Raw genomic sequence first — 26,506 nt, 5'->3', positions numbered from 1 at the left:
ATACAGCTATGTTTAATATCAGACAGCACTCCATGTGAGCTGCAAGCATCATCCTTACTCTACTTGTGCTGCAACATCTCTTGGGGGCCACCCACACAAACTGCTATTTAGTTTATATGGTTCTGGTCTCTTGGCCATTCTATGGGCCAGATTCCTTTTTTCCATTTGGGTTGGGTGACCTGAAGTATATTTTCCACTTCGACCATGGAATTGGTCTGAATTCATTTTAGTTTTGGAAGTTTCAAGGATATCCATGCTTGAGCCCATTTGTTTAAATCAAATTGACTGAGGTACTAATTAAGTGACCTGTGCTCAAGCATAGATATCCTTAAAATATGGACTGTAATGGCAGTCTGGGAACCACTGTCCTAAGGAGCCTTTTAAAGAGTGATTGATAAAATTTTGCTTGGTACATGTGCCCTTCCCTTTTCAGGCCATTCTGTTTGGGACAGAACTTTAAAGAACATAAAGGATCCCACTGCAATGAAGTTCCATAAAGATTTTCTTTAATCTTATACATATATACTCGAGTATAAGCCGACCCGAATATAAGCCGAGGTACCTACTTTTACTCCAAAAAACTGGGGAATCTTATTGACTCGAGTATAAGCCTAGTGTGGGAAATGGCAGCAGCTGGTAGTGCCTCCAGTAGTAATTCCCCCTGGTAGTGCCTCCAGTAGTAATTCCCCCTGGTAGTGCCTCCAGTAGTAATTCCCCCTGGTAGTGCCTCCAGTAGTAATTCCCCCTGGTAGTGCCTCCAGTGGTAACCCCCCCTGGTAGTGCCTCCAGTGGTAACCCCCCCTGGTAGTGCCTCCAGTGGTAACCCCCCCTGGTAGTGCCTCTAGTGGTAACCCCCCCTGGTAGTGCCTCCAGTGGTAACCCCCCCTTGTAGTGCCTCCAGTGGTAATCCCCCCTTGTAGTGCCTCCAGTGGTAATCCCCCCTTGTAGTGCCTCCAGTGGTAATCCCCCCTTGTAGTGCCTCCAGTGGTAATCCCCCCTTGTAGTGCCTCCAGTGGTAATCCCCCCTTGTAGTGCCTCCAGTGGTAATCCCCCCTTGTAGTGCCTCCAGTGGTAATCCCCCCTTGTAGTGCCTCCAGTGGTAATCCCCCCCTTGTAGTGCCTCCAGTGGTAATCCCCCCCTTGTAGTGCCTCCAGTGGTAATCCCCCCCCTTGTAGTGCCTCCAGTGGTAATCCCCCCCCTTGTAGTGCCTCCAGTGGTAATCCCCCCCCTTGTAGTGCCTCCAGTGGTAATCCCCCCCCTTGTAGTGCCTCCAGTGGTAATCCCCCCCCCTTGTAGTGCCTCCAGTGGTAAACCCCCCCCTTGTAGTGCCTCCAGTGGTAATCCCCCCCCTTGTAGTGCCTCCAGTGGTAATCCCCCCCCTTGTAGTGCCTCCAGTGGTAATCCCCCCCCTTGTAGTGCCTCCAGTGGTAATCCCCCCCCTTGTAGTGCCTCCAGTGGTAATCCCCCCCCTTGTAGTGCCTCCAGTGGTAATCCCCCCCCTTGTAGTGCCTCCAGTGGTAATCCCCCCCCTTGTAGTGCCTCCAGTGGTAATCCCCCCCCTTGTAGTGCCTCCAGTGGTAATCCCCCCCCTTGTAGTGCCTCCAGTGGTAATCCCCCCCCTTGTAGTGCCTCCAGTGGTAATCCCCCCCCTTGTAGTGCCTCCAGTGGTAATCCCCCCCCTTGTAGTGCCTCCAGTGGTAATCCCCCCCTTGTAGTGCCTCCAGTGGTAATCCCCCCAGTGGTAATCCCCCCCCCCCTGGTAGTACCCCCAGTGGTAATCCCCCCTGGGATTGCACAAAAAATGTGCAGAAAAACTCGGCTTATACTCAAGTATATACGGTAAGTGGTAAACTGTTCTGGGGCCAGTCCTGAACTTGCTTGATGGAATGCAAAGTCCACACACGCTTTCTTGTCTGGACTAGAGACTGGGACCACTGGTGCTGGGTCTAACTCTTATCTGACTCCTTGTGTTTAAGATATGAGGGTTTGCAATAAGTTTCTGGCTGCACAAAAAGTTTTATATTCCAAGCAAAGTGAACATTACATTCTTCCAAAGTATTCGCCAGTGTAGTCTATGCTAAGCTGCATGCGCTCAAACCAATTGGTGAAATAGCTGGATAAGTCCGAAACAGCTATGTCTTCTACATGCTGGATGAAGGTAGTCACTGCAGCTACCAGTTACTCAAAACTATTCCCAAACATCTTTTGCTTGATCTGTGGAAACATGAAGTCACAGGGGCCAGTCTAGACTGTACGACAGATGACCAAGCTCCTTTTATGTGTTCATGGGCCAGGAAATCCACCACTGTCCTAGACTTGTGGACAGGTGCTTTGTTGTGATGGAGAAGGGCACCACGAGTGTGAGTTCTTGGATGGCTCCTGAAAATGGCTTCCTGCACTTGCGGCAAGCATTGGTTGGCGTACCAGTCCCCAGTGACTGTGCACTGCTGCACAAGTGGTATGGTAGCTATAATCTTCACACAAGGGCAGGCAGGATGCCTGTCAGAAAGGGGCATTTCAATGTGGGTGTGCCTGGAAAAGGGTCGTGGCCACTTGGGGAAAGAGGGCGTGTCCTTGAGACACGCCTTTTTTACATCACTTTATGGTGTGTGCCCAGCACTCAGATGCTAGGCTACTTAAAAACTCTCCCTGCAGTGTGAATAAATGTAGGTCCAGGATTCATCACCACTGATTATCTCCCAGACAGAGTTTGAACAACAGCCATCAAACCTGGCCAGCATGTTGCAGCACCAAGTCTCACTAGCCACCACCTGCGCACGAGTCAGCTGGTGGGATGCCCAGCTTGCAGAAACCTTGCTCAGACTAAGCTTTTCGTCTGGTATCGAGCGGATGGATCCCAGTGAGATGCCTATCTCCTCTAACTGGGCCCTAATCACCCTGGTGTCCACCTCAACTATGGCCCGCATGGCAGCAATGTTATCCTCTGTGATGGCGGACACAGGTCAGCTGCAGCACTTGTCTTCCAGAGACAGTGGGCCTGATTCAGAGTTGGGAATAGAGAGAGATATCTCTCAACTGATCATCTTGGTGAAACCATGTTGCACTGCAGGTGGGGCAGATTTAAAATGTGCAGAAAGATTTAGATTTGGGAGGGAGGTATCCAAACTGACATCTAAATTGTAGAGTAATAATAAAGCTGTGCAGGATTTGTGGGCTACATGTAAAAGCAGCCAGTATTTACCCTACATGCAAAAAATAATTATGTATTTACACCCCTTGCATTGCAACATGGTTTGTCCAGGTACACAGTTATGTGCGATCTCTCTCTATTCCCAACTCTGAATCAGGCCATGCTCCCATGCCAAAATTTTTCAAACCACTCAAACAGTGGTTCGGGACGATGCTTCCTCCCCAAAAGCAGCTTGAAGTTGGTCAAAACACTCTTGCTGTTGCAGACCACTCTTGTAGATGTACAAGACCATGGCTCTCATGTGGCCTCTGTTGAGCTCCATAAGGAATTTACAAAGGAAGTGAACAAGCTGACTTCTCTGCATGCAATGCTGCTTATGTACGGTTCTACGCCCTGGAATTTCACAGGATTTTTAATCTGACATTACCGTTCACAACCAGACAGATTGTGTCTTGTCTACCTATGCACTGCACAGCCCTTTTATATAACTGGTTATGCCAGCGGTTCCCAAAGGCTCCCCAACAGTTAAGGTTTTAGAGAGATCCATGGTTGAGCACAGGTGATTAAATCAAATGGACTGAGGTACTAATTAAGCCATCTGTGTTCAACCATGGTTATCTCTAAAACCTGAACTGTTGGGGAGCCTTGAGGACCGTGTTTGGGAACCTTCTGAGTTATGGGATATTCTCCTTCATCCACTGAGGGATGCTGAAACACTAGGGTATAGATGGTGGTGTGTGTAGCCTGGCACTTCAAAACCTCACTGAATGATTTGAACAGGGTACCTCCCCCTGTGGGTGCCTCCGGACTGATCGGCATCTGTACAGGTCGTGGTTAGCCCCCATTCCTGCCTCTTGTAGGGAACCCTCCGGCAGCCTTATCGCTAGGATCTGGAGAGGATGGGGTAATCCACAGCTGCTCTTCCAGCACCACTCACTCAGGATTGCATTGGTGACAGCCTGTGGTCTGGTACCAGTAGGTGAAGTTACCCAATCTTGCAGCACTCTCCCCTCATCTGCATGTGGTCAGTCTGACAGAAGTTCCTGCCTCAGACATGGCTACTCTGTCTCCGTAATAATCAGCAGTACAGCTTCAGTGCTTTTGCCTAAGTGATGTTCAGCAGTGCAGCCACATAGCTCCTCTGCCTCCACAGTGCAGCAGTCATCCCCAGGGAGAATCCTTTACCAGGGCATATGGCACTAGCTTGTTCTCCTCTTCCTCTTCTATACCATGCAGGGGCTGTGGGATATATACCATGCAGGGGCTGTGGGATATTGTACTCTGGGTAGCTTCCATGTGTGCATTTGTTTTTTTTCTCTGTTTGGTTGGACTCCTGTTGTACATGCTGTTTTTTTTTTTTTTTTTCAACTCTGATTAACTGACATTTCTTTATCTGTCAGCTGCTATAGTTAAACCCCCTCCCGTGAAAGCGCTGGCCTGGGTGGCCACCCTTACTGTAGCTTTTCTTGCAGCTAGTTTCCAACAAACATGGCCAACACTGCACATGCAGCCTTAAGTGTCCAGGTTTTGACCTACTAGGGTATGCCCTTGGGGGCACCTCCTCAGTAGCTATTTTCAGGGACCGAGATCTTGCTGGTCACTCTGCTTCCCAATTTGTTGAGATGCCCTTGGCCCAGAGGTTGGTTTGCTCTGTACAGGGTTTGGTGCAGGTTTCATCTTTGGAAAAACTGCTGGATTCCTCTTCCAAGGGATTAGGAGGAGGCACCTCTGCTACAAAGGGGAGACTTACGGGGATTCTTAAATCATGGGAGGATTCTAACTTTGAAGCATCCCCTCAGGCTGAGGAGCTTGTGGAGGACTCTGACCTCAACCCTTTCTCTGTGATTGTAGATAATGATTCAAACAGGTCCTGAATATTGATGAGTCTCCGGAGAGTTTTTTTTTTTTTTTAAGTGGAAGTGTAAGCAGCCTATTACACTTTTTTTTTTTTTCCGTTCCCCCCTCAGTTGGAGGACTATCAATGGCTTGTTCCCATCTGGATCACAAGTTCCAGATGTCTCTGCATCTGTTCTCTTTATTCTTTTCCCACAGAGGTTCGAACAGTATGGGAAAATCCACCTTTGCTTGAATCCTATAGACTTATATAAATTCGCTCAGTTCCTGTTTGACTACTTGGGTATAAATGTGCAGCAGCTGAAAAGGTATTGCCAACCTTACAACACAGAATGAAGATAATTAAACTGCGCTGATGTGACCTCAAAAATGTTCCAAACCAGTGCATTAATTTTAAGTTATAGAATTCTCTAAACACACACACACGTACGTTGTCCACTCACGGGTATTCCATAACCTTATGGAATACACCAAACTCCTAAAAAACATAAATATTTGTATTGCAACAATGTGTTGGCTACACAGTAACTTGTGTTATAACATAAAGAGTGGTCAAATTAACACTGCATTTAGCGCACAGTGATTAATGTTACTTTGCAGGGCTCATTTAATGTCCAGTTCAGGATAAAACTAAAAAATATATATATATATATATTCTATCTATCTATATATATATATATATATATATATATATATATATATATATATATCTATATCAGTACTGTGTTTGAAAAAAATATACAATTATTGACCTCTGGATTAAACATATACCGCTTTATAAATGCTGAACCACTTGAAATAATTGTTGCAGTTTTCTGTAGTCAGATTAAATGTATTCTATCATGTGGTTATTTGCACAATTTCACATAGAGCCTGGTCAGGGTCTCTATTACAGCCAGCTGTACCATTCCTCCTGGACGGCTGGAAAATACTTAAAGTATGGTGCATAATTTGTGTGCCGCCTCTTACCTGTCCACTGCACTCGACCCACAGGATTAGCCAGGATGCAGCACTTGTAGGTAACAGGAGGTTCTCTTTGCTCCGTTCTTTGGGTGTAGGAATTAGCAGACTTGTTATGTCCTAATTTGCATGCAGAGGCGATGGGAAAATCCAGTCAGTGAGAGGACAGCTACATGTTTTGTCCACTACCGTAGACTCTTTCAAGCTCTCTATTGTCATACTGTCTAAGAAGACTACCATTCCAGTAGATCTGAGATCTCTGAAAACCATCTGTGTGGCTGCTGTTTTGGCCTCCAACAGGGTAAATAAGGTGGAGGAAAAGTGGGCAGACCTACGCAGTTATGGTCTACGTTCAAGTACCCCATCAGATGACTTGAATTCTGCTTGTGTAAGATATCCAAGTCTGCCTCTTTATCTTAGCGAAAAGGCCCTCGATGAAGGTTTGGTTGTTAGTCTCAGCTTATGCAAACGCGGCTTGTAGAGCCCTCTGGCTTCAGGACTGGTAAGCAGGTGCAGAATCTAAGCGATACTTGTAGAATTTTACCTTTTCTGGAGATGTTCTTTTCAGTCTGGAATTGGATATAACCGGTGTGGCCACTGGGGAATAGCACCTTTTTCCCCTTGTAGACTCCTCCTGGGCCGTCCTGACCACAAGCTGCCTGGAAAACCTTCCCTATCGTGGGAGCTCGTCTACTACACTATAGGGACATATGATTTCAAATCTCTTCAGGTGCTTGCATGCAGATCATTTTCTGTGGGATGCAAGATAGATAGCCTCCTCTGATTCTTTTCTACAGGTGGGGGTTAGTGTGTGATGGCTCATGTTGCTCCCAAGCCAGACAAGTTTGTGCGTCCCATATTTAATCTAAAGTCCCTGAACGTTAATTTGCCGATCAATAGGTTAAAGATGGAATCTGTTTAGTAATTTGCAGCATGGAGCAAAGGAATTCCTGCTGTCCATGGACATCAGTGACTCTTGCATCACATTCCCAACTGGGATCCTCGCCAGTTCCTCCTTTGTTTCACATTTCAGAACAAGCCTTGTTAGTTCAGGTCTCTTCCCTTTTGGCCTTTCCTTTCCCCAAGGGTATTCCCAAAGGTGATGGCTGTCATGGTGGCTTTTTTCTCTTTGAGGGTGACAATTGTCCCATATTTCGACGACCGGCGCGGGGGCGGTTAGGATACTTAGCAGGCGCAGTCGGGGTCTTCATCTGCCGGACTTCCGACCTCTGTATTTAAATCTCTGGGGTTAGGTCTGGTGGTATGTCATACAGATTCCCTTTCAGGACCTGGTGAAAAGGTGGGAGGTGCCAGACTTTGATGGTGCCACATTATTGAACAAGAGAACTAGCGGTTTTAGGTTGACACCATGACAGTTCCATGGGAATTTCCCCTGATCTACCTCTTTCCTCCTCCTTCCACTGTAACCACGTGTTCTCAAACCCATTGTTGGGAACAAGCGAAGGTCAGTTTGGAGGCTCCAGATTAGCCTCTGTGTTCATGGTACTCTGACCTCTGGACCTTCTAGTGGACTCCCCTTTGTGTTTCCCTGGTCTCCCATCTTGAGGGCTAAGGGAATTCCGGCAGCTGTTATTCCGACGATGATGAAAGCTAGTAAGCTGCTTCTGTTCAGCATTATCACTGGATCTGACGTCTGCCTCTTGGTGCGAGAGGAAACCTTTTCCTCCTTACGCCTTTCCCGTCTTGTTTCAGTTCCTTCAGGAGGGTCTTGTCGCAGGCTTGCATTTGGGCTGCTTGAATGCGCAAGTTTCTCTGCTTTCTGTATTTCTACTTCAGGGTCCATAGGGTATCCACAGGATACCTTGGGGTATAGGTGTGACGTCAGTCGCAGGGCACCAAAGAGTTAAGCTTTCAGCCTCCCAGGATGCACTAGGTCCCCCTCCTATACCCCGCCCCCGGGCCAAGGCACCTCAGTTTAGTTTGGTGCCCGGCCGGAGTCGGGTGCACCTGTTGGAGTGGGGGCTAGAAGAGCCCCTGAAGCTTATTCTTCATGCAGCTGTGGCTGCACATCTGGATGAACAGCATGGACAGTCAGTCCTGACGTCCATGTTGTCTTCCCTACACCCCGCCGGTACCAGAACGCCGGTACTGATCCGGGGATGCTGGTGGGCGTCTGGGGTCACAGCTAGCGGTGACCCCAGATGCTCCGGACCATGGCCGGATTCAAGGGGGACAGAGGTAATCAGCGGGGTCCCGCGGTGGGTCCCCGCTGATCACATGGTCCTAAGTCCCCAGGCAGGGGGCTCCCTGGGGACTGGCTGCAGCGTGGAGCCAGGCGACCAACCTGCGCTTCCACTACCCCCTGGGACAGCGGACCGCAGCAGAGCGGTAGCGCTGCGGCGTCCCAGGGGTTAAATGCATGCCAGGGGAGCGCGCCTTCCCTGTCTCACAGCCGGCGCCTCCCCCGCTGCACACAGCCCTCTCTGCATGCTGCCGACTGGTCCTGTGGCAGCGCTCCTCCCCCAGGCCAGCCTCCTCTCTGCTCCTCGGCGGCCATCTTCTCCAGAACGCATGGTGAACGCTGCTGGAAGCGCTGGACGGAAGCATCGTGGTCTGGGTCCCCCCGCATACCTCTCCTCCGCTGTGGTCAGGTCTGTGTATGCAGCGCTGTGTCCTACCAGGCCCTGTGTCTGTGTAGTTGAGTGATCAGCGCTGTTAGTGCAGGAATTGTTATTTCTCTGCATTGTATGTGACTGTGCTAGCGCTGCCTGTAACTTTTCTTCTCTAAACTGTCAGCTTTATTACTGTCCCTGTTCTTCTGCTAAAGCCCTTGCGGTGCGGTGCTGCAGGGTGGTCTCTCGCCTATTTAATACTTAATTGGTGAGAGAGGTCACATACGTGGTGCCATCATGTCTGAAAGTGATTTTCCCCTCCGGCTACAGTGTACCACGTGCAAAGTACCGTTAGCGGAGGGGGAGGGTAGCGCGGAGGGCCTTTGCCGGCAGTGTTTGTCCATGGCGCGGCCTATTACGGTTACAGCACCGGTACAGGAGCCGCCCTGGGCTTGTTTCGCTCAGGCGTTAACAGCTTTAGTGGGCCAGTTAGCTCCGCAGCCCGCGTTTACTCCGATGGGTTTGTCCCAGCAGTCTGTGGTGTCGTCACCCATGCAGGGGTTCCCACGACAATTGGTGGTACCCCACAGTCTCCCTATTTCCCCGCTCCCGGGTTCTCAGGAGCCAGCGTGGGTTAACTCCCTGACGAGTTCTGTACAGCACTTGTCGGATGTGTTGCAAGGGGAGTCTGTGATGCGGCCTCATAAAAGGCCGGTGGCGTCTCTGTCCGCTCCTTATGAGGATGACGAAGGGACGTCTGATGATGGGGAGATTCTTGATCCTTACGATCAGGAACCTCTCCATACTAAGGACGCTGATGCTAAGTCCAAAGTATATATTCCTGGACTTATTCGGGCGGTCCGCACAGCCTTGGTGATTGAGGACGAAGTTCCCCCAGCGGCTAAATCTAAGTATGCCTTTTTCAAAGATGTGAAGGGCGATGCCACAGTCTTTCCTCTTTCGGGTCAGTTGGTGGACCATTTAGAGGAGGCGTGGAAACAACCTGGCAAAAGATACCAGCCGCAGAGACGCCTGGCGGTGGCTTATCCGTTCGCGGATAATTATTTTGCTAAGTGGGAATCCCCTCCACAGGTGGATTCTCACGTGACCCGTCTTGTCCGTAGTGCCACATTGCCGATGCCATCCATGTCCTCCCTTAAGGATGCTACGGACCGCAAGGTAGAAATCTGCCTGAAGTCCGCTTATTCCCTTGCAGGGGGGGCAGCACGGCCGGCTATGGCCATTTGCTGGGTTGCCAGAGCGATGGAGCGCTGGGCGGATTCATTAGAGGCTTCTTTTGAATCCGACTGTCCGGCCGATCAGGCGGAGTTGATTGGCAATCTCCGTGATTCGGCCACCTACATCAACGAGGCGGCTCTAGACATTAGTACTCTGGTGTCTAGAATTTCTTCAGCAGCGGTAGCTGCTCGTCGCACCTTGTGGCTGCGATCCTGGAAGGCGGACGCAGATTCTAAGAAGGGTCTGGAAGCGTTGCCGTTTACCGGAGAAGTTCTCTTCGGTCCGGATCTGGATAAGATTGTGGCCACGCTGGCGGCAGCCAAATCTGCTTGTCTCCCGTCGGCCGCTGCTCCTTCTGGTTCGGGACCATCGTCCTTTCGGTCATCTAGGGCCCAGGGCAGGCCCAAACCACAGTCGTTTCCTCGACAGGCTGGCCCTAAGAAATCGGTCAAGCCCCGGAAGCAGGCATGGAGTACCAGACGTCCGGCCCCCAAGCCAGATGACAAGCCTGCGGCCTGACGGTCCGGGCCTCCCTTTGGGGGATCCCAGGGTGGGAGGCCGCCTGCTACAGTTCGCCCAGTGTTGGTCGACCACTACGACAGACACTTGGGTTCTGGAGGTGGTTTCCCACGGATACGCCCTCTCCTTCCGGCACAGACCCCCGGCTCGCTTCTTCACCACGGGTCTCCCATCAGACCGGAACAAGGCTACGGAGCTGCGGAAGGTATTGCACACTATGCTCCAGGCTGGAGTTATAGTGGCGGTTCCATTCTCCCAGAGGGGCCAGGGTTTCTATTCAAATCTATTTTTGGTACAGAAACCCAATGGGTCATATCGTCCGATTCTCAACCTCAAAGCACTCAACAAGTCTTTGCGGGTCCCGAAGTTTTGGATGGAGACCCTACGGTCCATCATTCTGGCGCTGGAACCTGGGGACTACTTGGTGTCATTGGACATACAGGACGCTTACCTGCATGTCCCTATTCTTTGGCGCCATCAACAGTTCCTCAGGTTTGCAATCCGCAGCGACCACTTCCAGTTTCGGGCGTTACCTTTTGGCCTGGCAACAGCACCACGTGTTTTCACCAAGGTGATGGCGGTCATGGCGGCTTCTCTGCGGCTGCAGGGAGTCCGCATGTTGCCGTATTTGGACGACCTGTTATTGGTGGCAGGATCTCCAGAGCTCCTGTTACGCCACTTGGACCTGACCATTGCACTGCTGCAACGGCACGGCTGGCTAATCAACTGGCAGAAGTCCACTCTAATCCCGTCTCGGAGGATTCTGCATCTTGGAGCCTTATTGGACTCGGGACAGCAAAGGATCTTCGTGACGGAGGACAAGATCTCTGCTTTACAGTCAAGGGTGCGCAGTTGCCTGCACAACCGCCGGGTGTCCTTACACTCGGCGATGAGGTTACTGGGCTCCATGGTGTCGGTGTTCGACATGGTGGAATACGCCCAGTTTCACTCCAGACCTCTGCAGCACCTGATCCTGTCCAAGTGGAATGGGCTGACTCAGTCTTTGAAGTCCCAGACGATTGTGCTCACCCAGGAGGTTCGCCTGTCCCTTGCGTGGTGGTTACAGACGACCCACCTCAACAAGGGACGTCCGTTCTGGGTTCCAAATTGGGTCCTGTTGACAACGGACGCCAGTCTTCGGGGCTGGGGAGCAGTTTCGGGTCCACACTTGTTCCAGGGCAGGTGGACGCCGACAGAAGTGGAGCTTCCAATAAATATCTTGGAACTCCGTGCGGTCTTCAATGCTCTCCAGCAGGCACAGCGGTTTCTCCAGGGTCGCCCGGTGCAGGTCCAGTCGGACAACGCTACCACCGTGGCCTACATAAACAGGCAAGGAGGAACTCGCAGTCGGGCGGCTCTCGTAGAGGTCTCTCGGATCCTGGTTTGGGCGGAGCGCAATCTTCCGGCCATATCAGCGGTCTTCATCCCGGGAGTGCTAAATTGGGAGGCGGACTTTCTAAGTCGCCAGGACGTTCATCCGGGGGAATGGTCCCTGCACCCGGACGTTTTTCAACTACTGGTGGACAGGTGGGGTCTTCCAGAAATCGACCTCATGGCGTCCCGGCACAACAACAAGTTGCCGGTGTACGGGTCTCGCACAAGAGACGAAGGGGCGTCTCTGGTGGATGCTCTGTCCGTCCGGTGGACGTTCCGGTTCGCATACCTGTTCCCTCCGGTCTCCCTTCTTCCACGGGTAATCCGGAAATTCAAACAGGAAGGAGGGACACTCCTGTTGATAGCTCCCGCGTGGTCTCAGGGTCCTTGCCTTCACCCGGACCTGACTCGGCTGTCTTTGACGGCGTGGCTGTTGAGACGGCCATGCTGAGGTCCCGGGGGTTTTCCAGCTCTGTGGTGCGTACCATGTTACGAGCTCGAAAACAGTCTTCCGCGAGGATATACCATCGCGTGTGGCATACGTTCTTCCAGTGGTGTAGACCGAGAGGTTATGCACCGCGGGAGTTTCGTCTGTCTCGGATTCTCGCCTTCCTGCAAGCGGGACTAGATCATGGGCTTCGCCTTGCTTCTTTGAAGGTACAGGTTTCGGCCCTATCTGTCTGGTTTCACCGTAGGATTGCTACAATCCCGGATGTGCGCACCTTTATGCAGGGTGTTCTCCGCATTCAGCCGCCCTTTGTTCCACCTGTGGCGCCTTGGGATTTGGCTGTGGTCCTGAGGGCTCTCCAAGGACCGCCGTTTGAACCACTGGGCTCAGTGGATCTTAAATGGCTAACAGCTAAGACTGTTTTCCTTCTGGCCATTGCTTCGGCCAGACGTGTTTCTGAGTTAGGGGCTCTTTCTTGTAGACCCCCTTTCTTGGTTTTTTATGGGAACAGGGCAGTGCTCCGCACTCGGCCCGAGTTTCTTCCCAAAGTTGTTTCCCAGTTTCATGTTAACGAGGAAATAGTTGTTCCGGCCTTTAACTCACCGGGTCTTTCCGTGGGTGAGGCCTCTTTGGATGTTGTGCGGGCCTTAAGGACTTATGTTGACCGCACTTCTTCGTTTAGGAAGTCGGACGCTTTGTTTGTCCTCTATGGCTTCCGTAAAAAGGGTTGGTCTGCTTCAAAGCAAACTTTGGCAGCCTGGATCCGTATGGCTATTTCTGAAGCTTTTCTTCATGAAGGCCTACCGGTCCCTCCTTCTCTGAAGGCTCATTCCACTAGGTCTGTGGGTCCTTCGTGGGCAGCTCGCCGTGGTGCCTCGGCAGTTCAGATCTGCAAGGCTGCTACGTGGTCTTCTGTCCATACCTTCATGAGGTATTACAGGTTTGACACCTTCGCCTCTCAGGATGCTTCCTTCGGGCGGCGGATTCTCCTTTCTGCACAGGAGCGTCCCCACCCTTAAAGGATACTGCTTTGGGACATCCCCAAGGTATCCTGTGGATACCCTATGGACCCTGAAGTAGAAAATATGAGATATGGTAAGAACTTACCCTTGTTATCTCTATTTCTACGAAGTCCATAGGGTTCCACAGGACTCCCGCCCTGTCGCACCTGTGCTGCAGATGGGCTTTGCTCTGGTCACCGGTTTTCCGTCTCCCTCTGGTGAGAATGTGATTCTTGTATGTGTCCAGATCTTTGTTCTCTCTCTTCCTTCTCCTCCTCCGGCCTATGGCTTGGTAACTAACTGAGGTGCCTTGGCCCGGGGGCGGGGTATAGGAGGGGGACCTAGTGCATCCTGGGAGGCTGAAAGCTTAACTCTTTGGTGCCCTGCGACTGACGTCACACCTATACCCCAAGGTATCCTGTGGAACCCTATGGACTTCGTAGAAATAGAGATAACAAGGGTAAGTTCTTACCATATCTCATATTTTATTCAACGTCTCCTTGCCTTGGTGCCTGAGGTTGACTTTTACTAGGTGTCCATGTGTAAACCCCCCCCATTTCTTCCTCCCACTACTCTGTGGGATCTGAATTTGGTTTTCGGCTTTCCGCAGAAAGCTCCTTTTTGAACCGTGCTCTTGTGCATCTCACTTGGATTTCTCCTTGCCGTCGTGTCAGCTCGTTGAGTGTCAGAGCTTGGTGCCTTGTCCTGTCGTTACCCTTATCTTGTGTTTCACAGAGACCGGCTTGTACATCTTACTAAGCTATTCCTCTTGCCAAAAGTGGTGTCTGAATTCCATATAAATCAGCGGAATGTGCCTCTGGTTTTGCCTTGCAGTGGTCCTTCAACTAACCTGGATTCTTGACATTCTTTGTACATGGGCCGGTTCAACAGATCTGTGTTCACTGCACCTGGGATTTACAGAAGACAAATGATTAGTTTGTGTTCTTGACATTCTCAAAAGGTTGGCCATCTGCGAAACAAATGGTCTTGTTGGATTCTGGCTGTCATTCGCCAGGCTTACATTGTCCAGAGCACAACGTTTCTTTTCGCGGGTCACCACTTGGTCGGTGTCTCCTGGTAAAGCACCTCATGTGACTTCGGCTGCCCAGCTGTCAGGCGGCAGCCTGGTCTTTCATACACACTTGTGCAAAATTCTATCACTTTGACAACTTTGCATCCAGGTGTTGTGAGCTTTGGGTCCAAAGTGTTTGGTGATGCTGCAATGAGCTCCCTCGCTTGAGGACTGCTTTGGGATTTCCTCAGTGTTTGTGTCCCCCCCAGTGGATGAAGTAAACAGGATCTTTTACTTACCAGTAAAATCCCTTTCTCCTATTTGATTTCCATGGGGTACACACAGACACCCTGGCAGTGCTTACTGTGGTTTTGGTTTTGTTGTGTCACTACTTCTGTTTTGTGGTGACTGTTTAGTATTTAATTATGTTTAACCAAGACCAGTGAAGAGAGAACAGAGCCAAAGTCAGATGGGGTATAGAGGGTGCCCTGTTCAAGTCTTTTAAGATTGAAAGTGCTAGGCTCCACACACCACCATCTATTCTATACCCTAGTGTTCCAGTGTCCCTTATGGAATCTGTGAATGGGATTTTTATGAAGTGTACAAAAATCCTGTTTTTGGAACACCCTACAAACCAATTCTGGTCCTTGAAACGCAAGGGCCATTGTAGTTAAGCAGTTCATTAATTTTAGGTCAGTGGAAGTGAGTCCTTTTTTTAATCAGCATTCAATTCTCATTCACTACTTGCAGCTCCCTTGAAATCCTGTGGTGGACACTGCATCCCCACTTGGCAGACTTATTTTAACCTAGATGTAAGTTGTTTTTTTTTTATATGTGCTGCTATTACATGTAAATGTTTTTTACTCACTATGGTGCGCACCCTGTCTACTTTGACTGAAATAAAATAAATATGTAACATTTTTCTGCACTACCAATGGAACACTGTCAGTTGACCTTCACCAAAGTCATAGGATTGATCCTTTTGAGGAGGAGTACATGATCATTCTGTACCTAGATGACATTCTGGCAAGGGCCCAAGTTGATCATATGAACTTTAGAGGTCCAAGGTTAGATAACTAACAGGTATAAGTAGCAGTTTCTGCTGCCTTCAAACTCTGTTCCTGGTTCTCCTTTTTCAGTGCAGTAGAACAGCAGTGTTCCCTCCCCAAGACAGTTTGCTTACTGCTGCATCAGACATCTTGCCCTCTTTACAAGTCTCAATGTTCTTACGGGGCCGCTGCTTTCCCTGTTGTGGTTGATTTAACCAGTCCCATGTTTTTGTTGTTAGACCCTGCCAGGTTTTGTTTTAAGTGGTTAAGATGGATACCGCCCTTCAGACTGCATATTGTAGCAGTGGTCGTTTTACTTGAACAGTCATGCCCAGGAACTGTTTTCCCTTCCATAAGCCCACTCTTCCAATGAACAAGCTACTAAGAGTCTGGGTCATTTGAGGACATTTTGACCAGAGTTAGGCTGAAGACAAAGAATGCCACTGTTGCTTCCCTGTACTAAGATGAGGCATTTGCAGCCATGCAGATATATTTGCATTCTGTGTAGATTTTGTATAAACCATCCCCCAAAAGCAAAGGCTTGGCAGTAGGAAGACTTCCATGAGGTTTGAGCTGGTTTTTAAGTTTCTTCTTTATGGGGAATATTTGTATTGAGTTTTCTGCCTGCTACTATTCCACCAGTCTTAACTAGAAAAGGCTCTTTTGCTTAAGGTACAGATAAGGTGCCTGCTCTGTTTCAGTGCCGTCCTTCTTTAGAGAGCACACATTTTCATATTAAGGAGTTGTGATCCCAATCTTGTCTCCAGCTCCCTACAGCATTAAACACGAGGGTACTTCAAGCTGCTTTAGATAACTGCACTATGGAAGAGCTTCAATTGAGCACAATGTTTTAGCTCCGGGAATGAGTGCCGTGAGCTATTCAGTTGGCCGTGCTGTAAACCCGCGACTAGAGGACTTCTGCTCGTACCCTCCTGAGGTGTGAGCAGAAATCTGACTTAGCGCGTTAAGCCCACAACTACCGTCGCGGCACTAGTTAACAGCAAAGCGCATAAGTCAGAAAATGCCATTATTCACTGTAACTGCAAATCGTGACTTAAGTGCTGACCGCGAAGCGGATAATTGAATAGATCTGGGCACTCCTTCCTGGAGCTAAACTACATTGTGTTCAAGTATGTTTCTCCCTATAAGAATATGTACATTTTGTATAAAATATAGACTTTTGTTCCCGGACTCTAAATATAAAGTATTATCTAGTTCAAGGATGGGGAACCCCAGGCCCGGGGACCGTATAAGGCACCCGGAATCATTTGGTCTGGCCCTCTGAGTTTTTTTTTTTTCTGCTAGCTTCATCTGGCTAGCAGGGTGCCTACAATGGCACCTTGCAGCCAGAATCTATGGAGCAGTGTCACCTGGAGTGTTCTTAGGACGCTTAAGACAGTCACACCGCTGCCTTTACAGCTCCCAGGAGCATCCTCAGTAATCACCGGCAATTGCCCCGCCCCTATGTTATGTCACATGGAGGGGGAGGGGCCTGCGAATAGTGTTATATATCAAAATGGCCCTCGCCAAAAGACAGGTTCCCCACTCCAGATCTAGTATATTGAAGGTGCTACACTGTAGGTCAGGGGCCTTCAACCTTTAAGGCCCTGTGGGCCGCGTTACAAAATTCAACGAAGCCGAGGGCCACTAAGCTATACTGCGGTGTTTAAACTCTGCCCCCCCTCACACAATTATGACCCATAACTGCCCCTCCTACAATTTTAATTGTCCCATAACTGCCACCCTATGCAGTGCCCCCAGTAGTGCTCTTTATATAGTGTCCTCAGTAGTAGTCCTCAAACCCCCCCTCTACTATACAGTGCCCCCTAGTAGTGGTCCCCCCTGATGCAGTGTCCAAGTTGTAGACCCCCTCCCCGATGCAGTGCCACCAGCAGTAGTCCATCCCCATCTCCACCCTCCCAGCAGTGCGGACAAACACACAAGTAAAGAAAAAAAAAAATACTTACCTGAAAACCCGCTCCTCCGTCCTCCCGGGTCGGCCCGCTATGAATTATTGGAGAGACGTCATGACGTGTCTCCCATTGCCCGCTGCGGAGCCGGAAGATGGGGCTAATGAGTGAGCTCTAGCCCGGCTCCTGCAGTGGGCGCAGCAGCCAATGAGTCTGTCTGGCTCTCATTGGCTGGCTGTCACAACAAACACACTGCTGCCGACGGCAGAGTGTTTGTTTCTGTCTGTAGTGCGACTGTACTCACTACAGTAACCATTGGCGGGCCACGGGTTGAAGACCCCTTCTATAGGTCCAGGAAGTGATCCTGGAATATGAAATGAAAAGCTCATTTGGAGAGGCCAAAGTATCTCAAACAGAAGAAAGCACTCTGGGTAAAGTGTATATGTTATGCAAGTTCTAAAATAACATTTTATTTGTTATGCCTTTAAAAGCACTCTTATCACAATTGGGTTTTTATTATTAAATGCCACTGAAATGTCACAATCTGCAATTTTGAGAATATTTTATGCTTGGATGTTTTTTAATGTTTTGTGTTAATCATGTTTTGTATATTTCTGCTATCTTTTAAGGAGAATCATTTAGTGCCTTTCTTTTAATGCTTTGGTCTCTCAAAATTTTCTATTGGTTTAGCTCCTAATTGTGCAGGAAAATATGACTGCCGCTAATTGATTACTGCTCTTACTGTGGCTGCAGGAGGGGGATGATGGCTTTTGTGCTTGCTGTTATCCTTCTGCCTGAGACTGTAGGTGTACATGACCATCAAAGCTCTGCTCTGCTGTACTCCTTTATTTATTCTTGCTGAGCTAGTGGAAAGCAGAAGTTGCGGAGGGGAGCAGTATGTTTGGGAAGCAACACATATATTTGTCCTTACAGCTTTGGAAAGGGGGGGGGGGGGAGAGGGGGGATGGTACAGTGCTCAAAAGAAGCAAACGTGGGTAGAATTGGTATATTCACCCAAATGCATTTCAATGCAACTGTGCCTGGTTTTCTACAAATTATCTGGCATTCACCTTTTATACGAGGTGCAAAAGACCCCTCCAAATGGGTGTATTCTCATTAATGTCCATCTCTACTAGTCTACATTTGCTTGTACATGACCCTATTGAACTTTGCTCCCTGTCAAACACTATGAGGGGTATTCAATATGAAAGATTAACTTCCCTGGCGAAGTTAACGTTTCATATCGGAGTTTTTTTCTGCATAAGGGTATGGTGCGCGCTCCCGCTTATCCCCGTATTCAATATCAAATTAACGAAAACGGGAAACTCCGAAGTTGGATTTGCGTAAAGTTACAAATTTTTCCTTAAAATAATTGTAAGACCCCCCTAAAGTTGTAAAAACATGGGGGATCACTATGGGTACCCCCGTTTTAGCCTTTAATTGAAAGTCGGGGATTTAAATAGCCGCAGCAGGTGTTTTTTCCCGACATTGAAGAAGTGATGCAGAAGAGCACTTAGGTTATTTTTTTCGTTTTTTTAAGTGGTCCCATCAAATTTGGGGTACATGAAAATGGGTACAAGCATATTTTGGTGTCCCTAAAGTCAGTTTTTAAAAATTCTGCATTTGTGCACCTGCCGCTATAATTCTATTCTAGAAAACACCTGCCGCATACATGCAGAATAGCCCTGAACCTATTTGCCTATTGTTTAACAATTTTTTTCCCTTTTTTTTTTTTTTTGCACCCCAATTTTAAAAATTTTTGGGGTGTCCCTATTTTTTTTTAAAGTTGTTTTTGACAGTTCTTTTTTAAATGTCAATCTCAGGGGTGCAGGCTATTTTTTTTAAGCCTGCACCCCTAAACCCCAATTCTGCACTTTTTTTCGACACCTATTCAGTGGTGAAAAGTTATCACTGTTTTTTATCAAAGACTTTGGAAAACTGCGATAAGTCTTTGAAATTGAATATGGTGTAAACCTAAAACCAGTGATATTAACGCAAAAAACGATGTTATCGCACCCATATTGAATACCCCTATATATCTGACTCTTGGTCTCAAGGGTAGATGCTATTGAAAGTTATAGAACTCTGGTTTGCCCTTTTCTCAGCATGTGCAGTGTGAGTTCATGCAAAATATATATGCACAAAATGCCACAGTTAGGGTTTTACAGATTAGTGTACCTATACTTTTTCCCCTCTACAAATTTAATGCATTGCACATTGACTTATAAGCAAATGGGCCCCATCAGTACCATATGCATGTTACTTTCCTTTTACTTATTACATCAGACTCTGTAAGATCTATTCTAGACAACTTCTGTAAAGTATTTTGTCTTGATAGAATTTTTTTTTTGTTTGTTTTACACTTGGTGTATATACAGCTCTGTACCAGCACCTTTCACAGATAATGATGGCAGCCCCAGGTCAGCAAAGGTTGAGATAGCAGAACAGATTTAATTCCATATTTACTGCCCATTTATCGCTTTTACAGGTATGAATAGTTGTCTTACGTGGTCTAAGTGTTAATTTTATTTTGTTCCTTATAGAACGAGTTGTATATCTTAAAACCCTACATAGCTTAAGCAGCTTAGCAAGTGTTCTCTCTTACCCCATAAGAACCACTTGCTTCTGCCTACAAAGGACCAATTTTCATATATTCTCCACGTCCCTATCATTGTTTTGCAGCCTACCTATTCATTGCTTTCTGTTTTGTTTTTTTCTCGGAGAAATTGTACCTCCTTGTTGTACATGAACAGGATTAAATATCCTTTTATTTTTAATTGACGAGATCAACATTTGCTTTACTTTTTTAGTGACATTCTAGGTTTAGTAATGCTTGTTCTTACAATAGGATAGTGTGTAATGAGCCTCTCTGGGATTTTACTAGTCCCAAGGGCTCACACTCCTGTGGGAACCATCATGATATCACTAAGGTATCCAGGGGAGGTAGTGGGGGGGGGGGGGGCATTGTTTTAAATGCACATTGCTTTAAATTGAACACTGCAGGAGTGTTTCATCCACCAGGAATCTGTTATGGTTCTCGAGATCCAGCGGCTGTCAGTGACTTCTGGATTCCTGCATGGTGGGTTTTGCATTAGTATACCATCTGAATTAGCAGGGCATGGAGCAGTAAGGCACCAGATAGCGCAACAGGGCCTAAGTGTACATCCTGCTAAGGGGTTAATAACACATTTTATTTTTCAGCACTTCCGTTAAATCTGCCACAGCCTGTAATTGTAGTTGGAAAATACCTCTGTGTATATATTTACTTTTATAGCCTAATAAGCTGGTTTGCTGGAAATTAGAGTAGAATATTGGACTTCATGTTACGGGGTGGATTAAGTAAATGGTTTTGTTTGGTTTTTTTCTCCTCAGTGTGTGAAAGTCTCCATAAAAGACAAGCAGGTGAAGTACTTCATTCACTACAGCGGGTGGAATAAGAAGTAAGTTGAAATAAAGATGAGTGCATGGTTTGTAGGGTCTGTGCCTTAGGCAATGTACTCGGAAGTTTGTGCAGGCTGCATCCTGCCTGTAGGATGAGGCATAAAACATGGTGCATACACACACAATGATTTTGTGAACGATTATCGTTAAACGATATCGTTTAACGATAATCGTTTGTAAAAATCGTTCACTTTTTGAGTCAAACGATGAACGATTGCGCGTTCACGTTTGTAGTTCAGTCAGACTTGTCAACTCAACGATTTTCAGTAAGTGAATATGCAAAAATCGTTTGTAGTTCTAAAAAAATCGTTCATTACATTTAAATGAACATAGTAAATGAACAACTTTAGTAAACTATTTTAGTTCATTTTTTCAAGGGAGAAAATCGTTTACTAAAATCGTTCATTAACTAAATCGTGTGTGTGTGTGTGTAAGCGCCTTAAGTGTTTAATATTATAAAAACAGTGTAGCAGTGTCTCCAGTGGCTGCATAACAATATGCTATACACCAATACTCAGGTAATGTTATTACAAAATATACATGAATTGTGGTTTGTGATCTTTGATGTAAATACGGATGAGAGATCACAAATTAGAAACCCTTGTTAAAAGCAATCTGCAACCATGCATTTAAAATGATTGAGGGGTTATATTTTAATTTTGTGGCTTTTTTTTATTAAACTGGCTTTGGTAGTGCAGCAGAGGCTTGCACACATGATTCTATACTAATGACTAATATACTGAGTCTGAAGCCTTTTGCACAGTGTATAAAATAAGTGTTCTCCCTCAGATGTGATCATTACATAGTGCACTTTGTGAAGAGCTGGTTCCGCATGTGCTAAAGTCCTTCACTTTAAGGAGTACGGAATTTGCATTTATCATATAGATCTGATATCTGTCGTGGGACGTTCTAGCTGCATCTAAGGTTAAACACTCTTTACTTTGATATATAGGCCTGGGTTTTTGTATGTTACTGAGCCTTCTGTGTACCAGATGGTTATTTCTTTGCTGGCCTTGGATACAATACAAATGTGCTCCAGAGGCAGAGTATCATAATGCACAGAGTTGAGCGGTCATATCAAGTGTAAGACATGTGAGCAGATCTGCCTTGTAGTTGAAGATTTTGGTGAGTGAAATGCTGGTATTCAGTAAAAGTTACAGGGAGAAATTAATAAGAAAAACTTATCAAATAGTGGTAAACCCCTATTACGATTGTATGCTTAAGGAGCTGCTCTGCTTAAGACTCTATGGTGATGGTGTGTTTGTTTTTCTTTTTTTTTTTTTTTTTTTTGGTTTTGTTTTTTCTTTTTTTGCAGCTGGGATGAGTGGGTACCAGAGAGTAGAGTACTCAAATACGTGGACACTAACCTGCAGAAACAAAAAGAACTTCAGAAAGCCAATCAGTAAGTGTGGTCTTACTATAAATGTACAATTAGGGTCATGGATTGTGTAAAACATTGGAGGGTTTATGGGGAGCAGCTTAGACGCTGGAGATCATGTGTATCAGGTGACTTGTTTTGGGCTAACATATGAATTGTCCTGCAGGGATCAGTATGCAGAGGGGAAGATGAGAGCGGCCGCTCCAGGAAAGAAGACGGCTGCCCTTCAACAGAAAAATGTAGAAGTGTAAGTAAATAGAAAAGTTCCCTTATTCTCCATTTAGACTTCACAGAAAGGTTTGATGCAGCTTCATGTTGGTATTTAGTGGTAAATGATAGTGCCACTTTGTGTGTTAATTATTTTTTTTTTTTTGGTTTTGTCTTAGGAAAACAAAAAAGAATAAGCAGAAAGGTAGGTTGTTTTGTGTGTTCCTGTTTTGTCATACATTTTTGCATATTTTCTATGTTCTTTTTGGTAACTGTGGTTTCTTCATAGCTCCAGGGAGTGGCGAAGGAAGCAGTACCAGCGATGCTCCTCAGCCGCCACGCAAGAAGCGGGCGCGTGTGGATCCCACCGTAGAGAGTGTAAGTACCTCTTCCGACAACCCTTCATTATGAGTAGCATGGTCTGATGTAGGCTGGGACAAGAGGAGTGGCCGTGTGCTGCCGATCTCTGGTTTTCCTTCATCCAGTTTCTATAGACTGTTGCTGTTTGGTACTAAGCAGTGACCGAAGACAACCGAATGACCTGTTTTGCTTATGTAAACCGCAGATTTTATCTGTATTGGCTCACTTTAGTCATTATAGATTACCTGTGCTATGAGAAATATGCGGCTCCCTACTGAGTGTGTCTGTGTCCCTAGGAGGAGACTTTTATGAACAGAGTTGAAGTTAAAGTAAAGATTCCCGAGGAATTGAAACCCTGGCTTGTGGATGACTGGGATCTCATCACACGACAGAAACAGGTATAGTACTCTGAGCAATTGAACACTTGCATGTCTAACACATTCACTACAAATGCTGTGTGTCATGAGTGTAGGCCCCACCGGCTTTCTAACAATGGGAGTAATGGACTTTACAGGTGGCTGTGTATGATTGCTACTCGTAGATGGCTTCAGGGTCTAAAGCCTAGGCCTGCATGCTGTAGGAGGTACAGTGAGTGTGAATGAATTAACTTTCTGCCTTTTTTTATTTTTTTTATTTTACTGTAACGCATTTTCTGCATAGAAAGTTTACATTGGGCAACAAGTGTTTTCTTATATACGAATGTGTGCAAAGGACTGATATTCCACTTTTGAAATATAAACTAAGATGTTCTCTATAGACCATCTTTTCCCTCTAATGCTGCCCATCCACTAAAAGGAAGGCAAAAGACTGCACGATTACGACATTGTAATTGTGCAGTCGTTTCAGTCTGTGATGTGCCTTCACTGAACGAGCAGTCGTTCAGTGTAGGAACATCAATCATCTGCTGACGTTATCGTCATGTTGTCTAGCATGTTTGCCCGATGATAGATGTCTAAAATGACCAGCGGGAGTGTGCGCTGCTGGTCGTTTTAGAATTTTTTTTTAGTGAATGATTTGTAAACGATTAATGAACAATATCGTTCAATCGCTCAATTTAATCGCCTAGTGGATGGGGAGCTTAAGGGTCAACATAACCCAAAACTAGTTTTGGGTGGAATGCACCAAGTGAAGAGCAGAATACGGAGTCCAAATGTGTCTTAACTGTCCACACAGCACTCCACTCTGCTTGTTCTTCCGGAAGCAAGAGGAATGGAGTGCAGTGTTAATGACCGTTAAACTTGGTAAGGACTCTGGATCCGGCAAATGCAGCCTAGCAAAGAAGTAGACCTGTTTTTATTTTACACTTTTGTCGTCTAGGGGCTCTGGACACTTGAGGTATATAGGCTCAGCTGAGTTTAAACACTTAAAGAAATTGTACTCATTGCCCAAACTCTGTGTTTTCCTCTTAGGAGTTTGGTTAGTGGCTTATATTCTCACACGAATTACTTATTTTACTCGGACGGGTACTTGTCTAGTTTGCAGGGTGTAGAATAGGCTTGGGCCTGGAATGCCAGTTCTCGGGATCCCGGACTGGATACTGACCGACCAGTGTCGGTATCATAACCCTAACACTCTACCTAACTTTCCCCCTTTGTACCTAACCATCCCCCTTACAGGATGCCAGCATTGGGATTCTGACAAGTGTCAGGATTACGGCGCTGACAATCACAACTGTCTATTTTGACTGGATACCGTAGAATTCTTTTAGTGGGCCATACAAAAAGCTCTTGGTATAAGGCAGTTTCTTTTAAGAGGAAGAACAAACCTCTAATTTCTTCTTCAGGGTCCATTGGGCTCCACAGGGAGACAATGGGGTGTAGGTAGTACTTGGAGGACCGGACACCAACAGCAAAGCATTTTTGTATACCAGGATGCTCTTGTACTTCCCCCTATACCCCGCCCACAGCCTGAAGGCAAATCAGCTTCGTTGTCTGGCAGGAACTGGATCACCGTTACAGTGGGGCAGCTATTAAACAGCTCAAGCTTTAATTTATGATTTAACTTTTATTAAAAAATTTTTTACTGCATAGCAGCAGCACTAGACAATCCTCTGGACGTCTGCACCGCTGCTCAATCACCCCTCCGTAACACCAACTCTCGGCTGTGCTCTGGGGGGATCTAGCTAGCAGGGCTCCTCGGACACCAGACAGCAGCCGGGACTCAAGGGGACAGATAAGAGCGGACCCCGCGTCTATGCGCAGTCTAGCCGCAGGTCTCCGGAGACAGACATGAGGAGCTGATGGGGACACAGTTTCGTCCGGGACTCCAGTAGACCACCAGGGCATTGCAAGCACTGGCACAGGGCACAGATTAAGGCCAGGGACCCGGTGGTTGATGTCAGCATAGGTGAGAAGGCCTTCTCCCTGCGGCGCCATTCCACTGCTGTCTTGCAGTCCCTGAGCTGCTCCTCCCTCACCCTTCGCCCCCTCTGGCTCACAACAGCCATTTTCTGCATTCAGATCTCTGGGAACGCTGGGTCCGGTCTCCCTGTATACCTCTCCCAAGGGCCAGGTTATACAGCGCTATTCCTACCAGCCACTGTGGTCTATGTAGTTGAATTGGTGCCCACTGCAGTTATATTGTATGTTCTGCATTGTATGCGACTTGTGCTAGCGCTGCTGTCTGTTCCTTTTTTTTCAGCTTATTTTTCCCTTTCATTATAACCCTGGAATACTGAATTTGTGAGGGCTATCACATACTATATATGTGTTGCGCACTACACTGTGCCATATTGCACGTATATCTGGGTTGTTCACTGCAATGTGCCAGATCGTGTGGTACATTATCTTGCAGCTTTGTTTAGCAAAGGCAAGAATAACAAGCAGCCTGCTACTCCCACTCTGGTGTTTTGTAAGTCCTGCTTAGCAGGATTAGCTTCAGAGGATCTCATCCAGGATGGACTTTGTGCATCTTGTTATACGGCACCTGGCCCATCAGCCCCTGCATCCTCTCCTCAGGACCCCCTGAGCTGCTTTTTCATAGGTGTTGCCAATAATTGCAGCCCACCATAGCGGTCCCTGTGGTAGCTCCACCTATGGGATGGCCACTGCAGGTTCTCCCTGCAAAACCTTTGCCTCCCCTATTTGTATACGTACTGTCTACCTCAGTGCAGAGTCTGGCAGATACCTCCTACAGTCTTTCAACAAATGCTGCAAAAGGAGAGACCCTTACCTAGTAAACCTACTAAGCGTGATGTGTTACCTTCCCAGTCCATCCAGCTATCAGATTCTGAATTAACATCTGGGGAGGCAGAAGACGCAAACTTCTCTCACTCTGACTCCCCCTCGGTAGATGAGGAACCCCCTCTAAATTTAATATAACCGCACTTGCAAGAGCTGTAAAATCTATTCTTCAAATAAGAGGCAAAAGAGCCACTATTTAAACGACAGAAGGTAGTTTTGCCAGTTTCCTCATTCTGATCAGCTATCTGATGATATGAATGGGCATGGAATATGCCAAGTAAAAGGTTTCAGCTGCCTAACGCTTAATTTCCTTTTACCCCTTTCCAGCTACTGATTGCACTAAATGGGAAGTTCCCTCTGCAGTGGATTCCCACGTGATATGCCTAGTTAAAAATGCTACTTTACCTATCCATACTGCAACCTTCTTAAAGGAGATCACGGTTAGAAGGATTAAAGCTGCCCTGAAATCTATATACTCTTTTACAGGAGCTATTACTCTTCCTGCCAGGGCTACGGCCTGGGTGGCAAAAGCCATTGGCAGTTGTGCAGAGTCCCTAGAAGATGCATTTCCCTCTGATGCTTCGAGGGAACAGCTGTCCTACATAACTCAATTAGAGATGCAACCTCCAATTTAGGTGAAGCAGCTTTGGATACTGGTCTCCTAGCTTCCAAGGCATGTGCTACGTCCGTGGTAGCCCGCTGTATTGTTTGGCTTCCCTCATGGAAGGCAGATTCTGACTCTAAAAAGGCATTCAAGTCTCTGCCTTATTCTGGGAGATCCTGTTTGGCCCAGAATTGGACAAGATTTTGAGTACCTTGGCAGCTTCCAAGACTGCGTTCTTGCCTT

The 26,506-nt window shown here is 47.1% G+C and overlaps 1 protein-coding gene across 7 annotated transcripts in view; it reads left to right on the top strand.

The window, feature by feature from the left end:
• MORF4L1 (mortality factor 4 like 1) overlaps positions 1-26,506 on the top strand; it is a 59,984-nt gene that overhangs the window by 22,450 nt on the left and 11,028 nt on the right. For 6 of the 7 annotated variants that reach the window (XM_088452812.1, XM_088452807.1, XM_088452805.1 and 3 more), the window contains 6 exons: positions 20,464-20,531; positions 21,848-21,934; positions 22,077-22,157; positions 22,297-22,322; positions 22,407-22,495; positions 22,774-22,875. In XM_088452812.1, coding sequence (XP_088308938.1) covers positions 20,464-20,531; positions 21,848-21,934; positions 22,077-22,157; positions 22,297-22,322; positions 22,407-22,495; positions 22,774-22,875 — 453 coding nt within the window. Of the gene's footprint in view, positions 1-19,560; positions 19,580-20,463; positions 20,532-21,847; positions 21,935-22,076; positions 22,158-22,296; positions 22,323-22,406; positions 22,496-22,773; positions 22,876-26,506 lie in introns of those variants that run through there. The other variant, XM_088452811.1, reaches the window with a different exon arrangement.

This window comes from Taudactylus pleione, unplaced genomic scaffold (genome assembly GCF_031769625.1).
Source record: "Taudactylus pleione unplaced genomic scaffold, aTauple2 ptg000556l, whole genome shotgun sequence".
NCBI lineage: Eukaryota > Metazoa > Chordata > Amphibia > Anura > Myobatrachidae > Taudactylus > Taudactylus pleione.
Note: the sequence above shows the minus strand (reverse complement) of the source record. Positions and strands in the feature narration are given on the sequence as shown.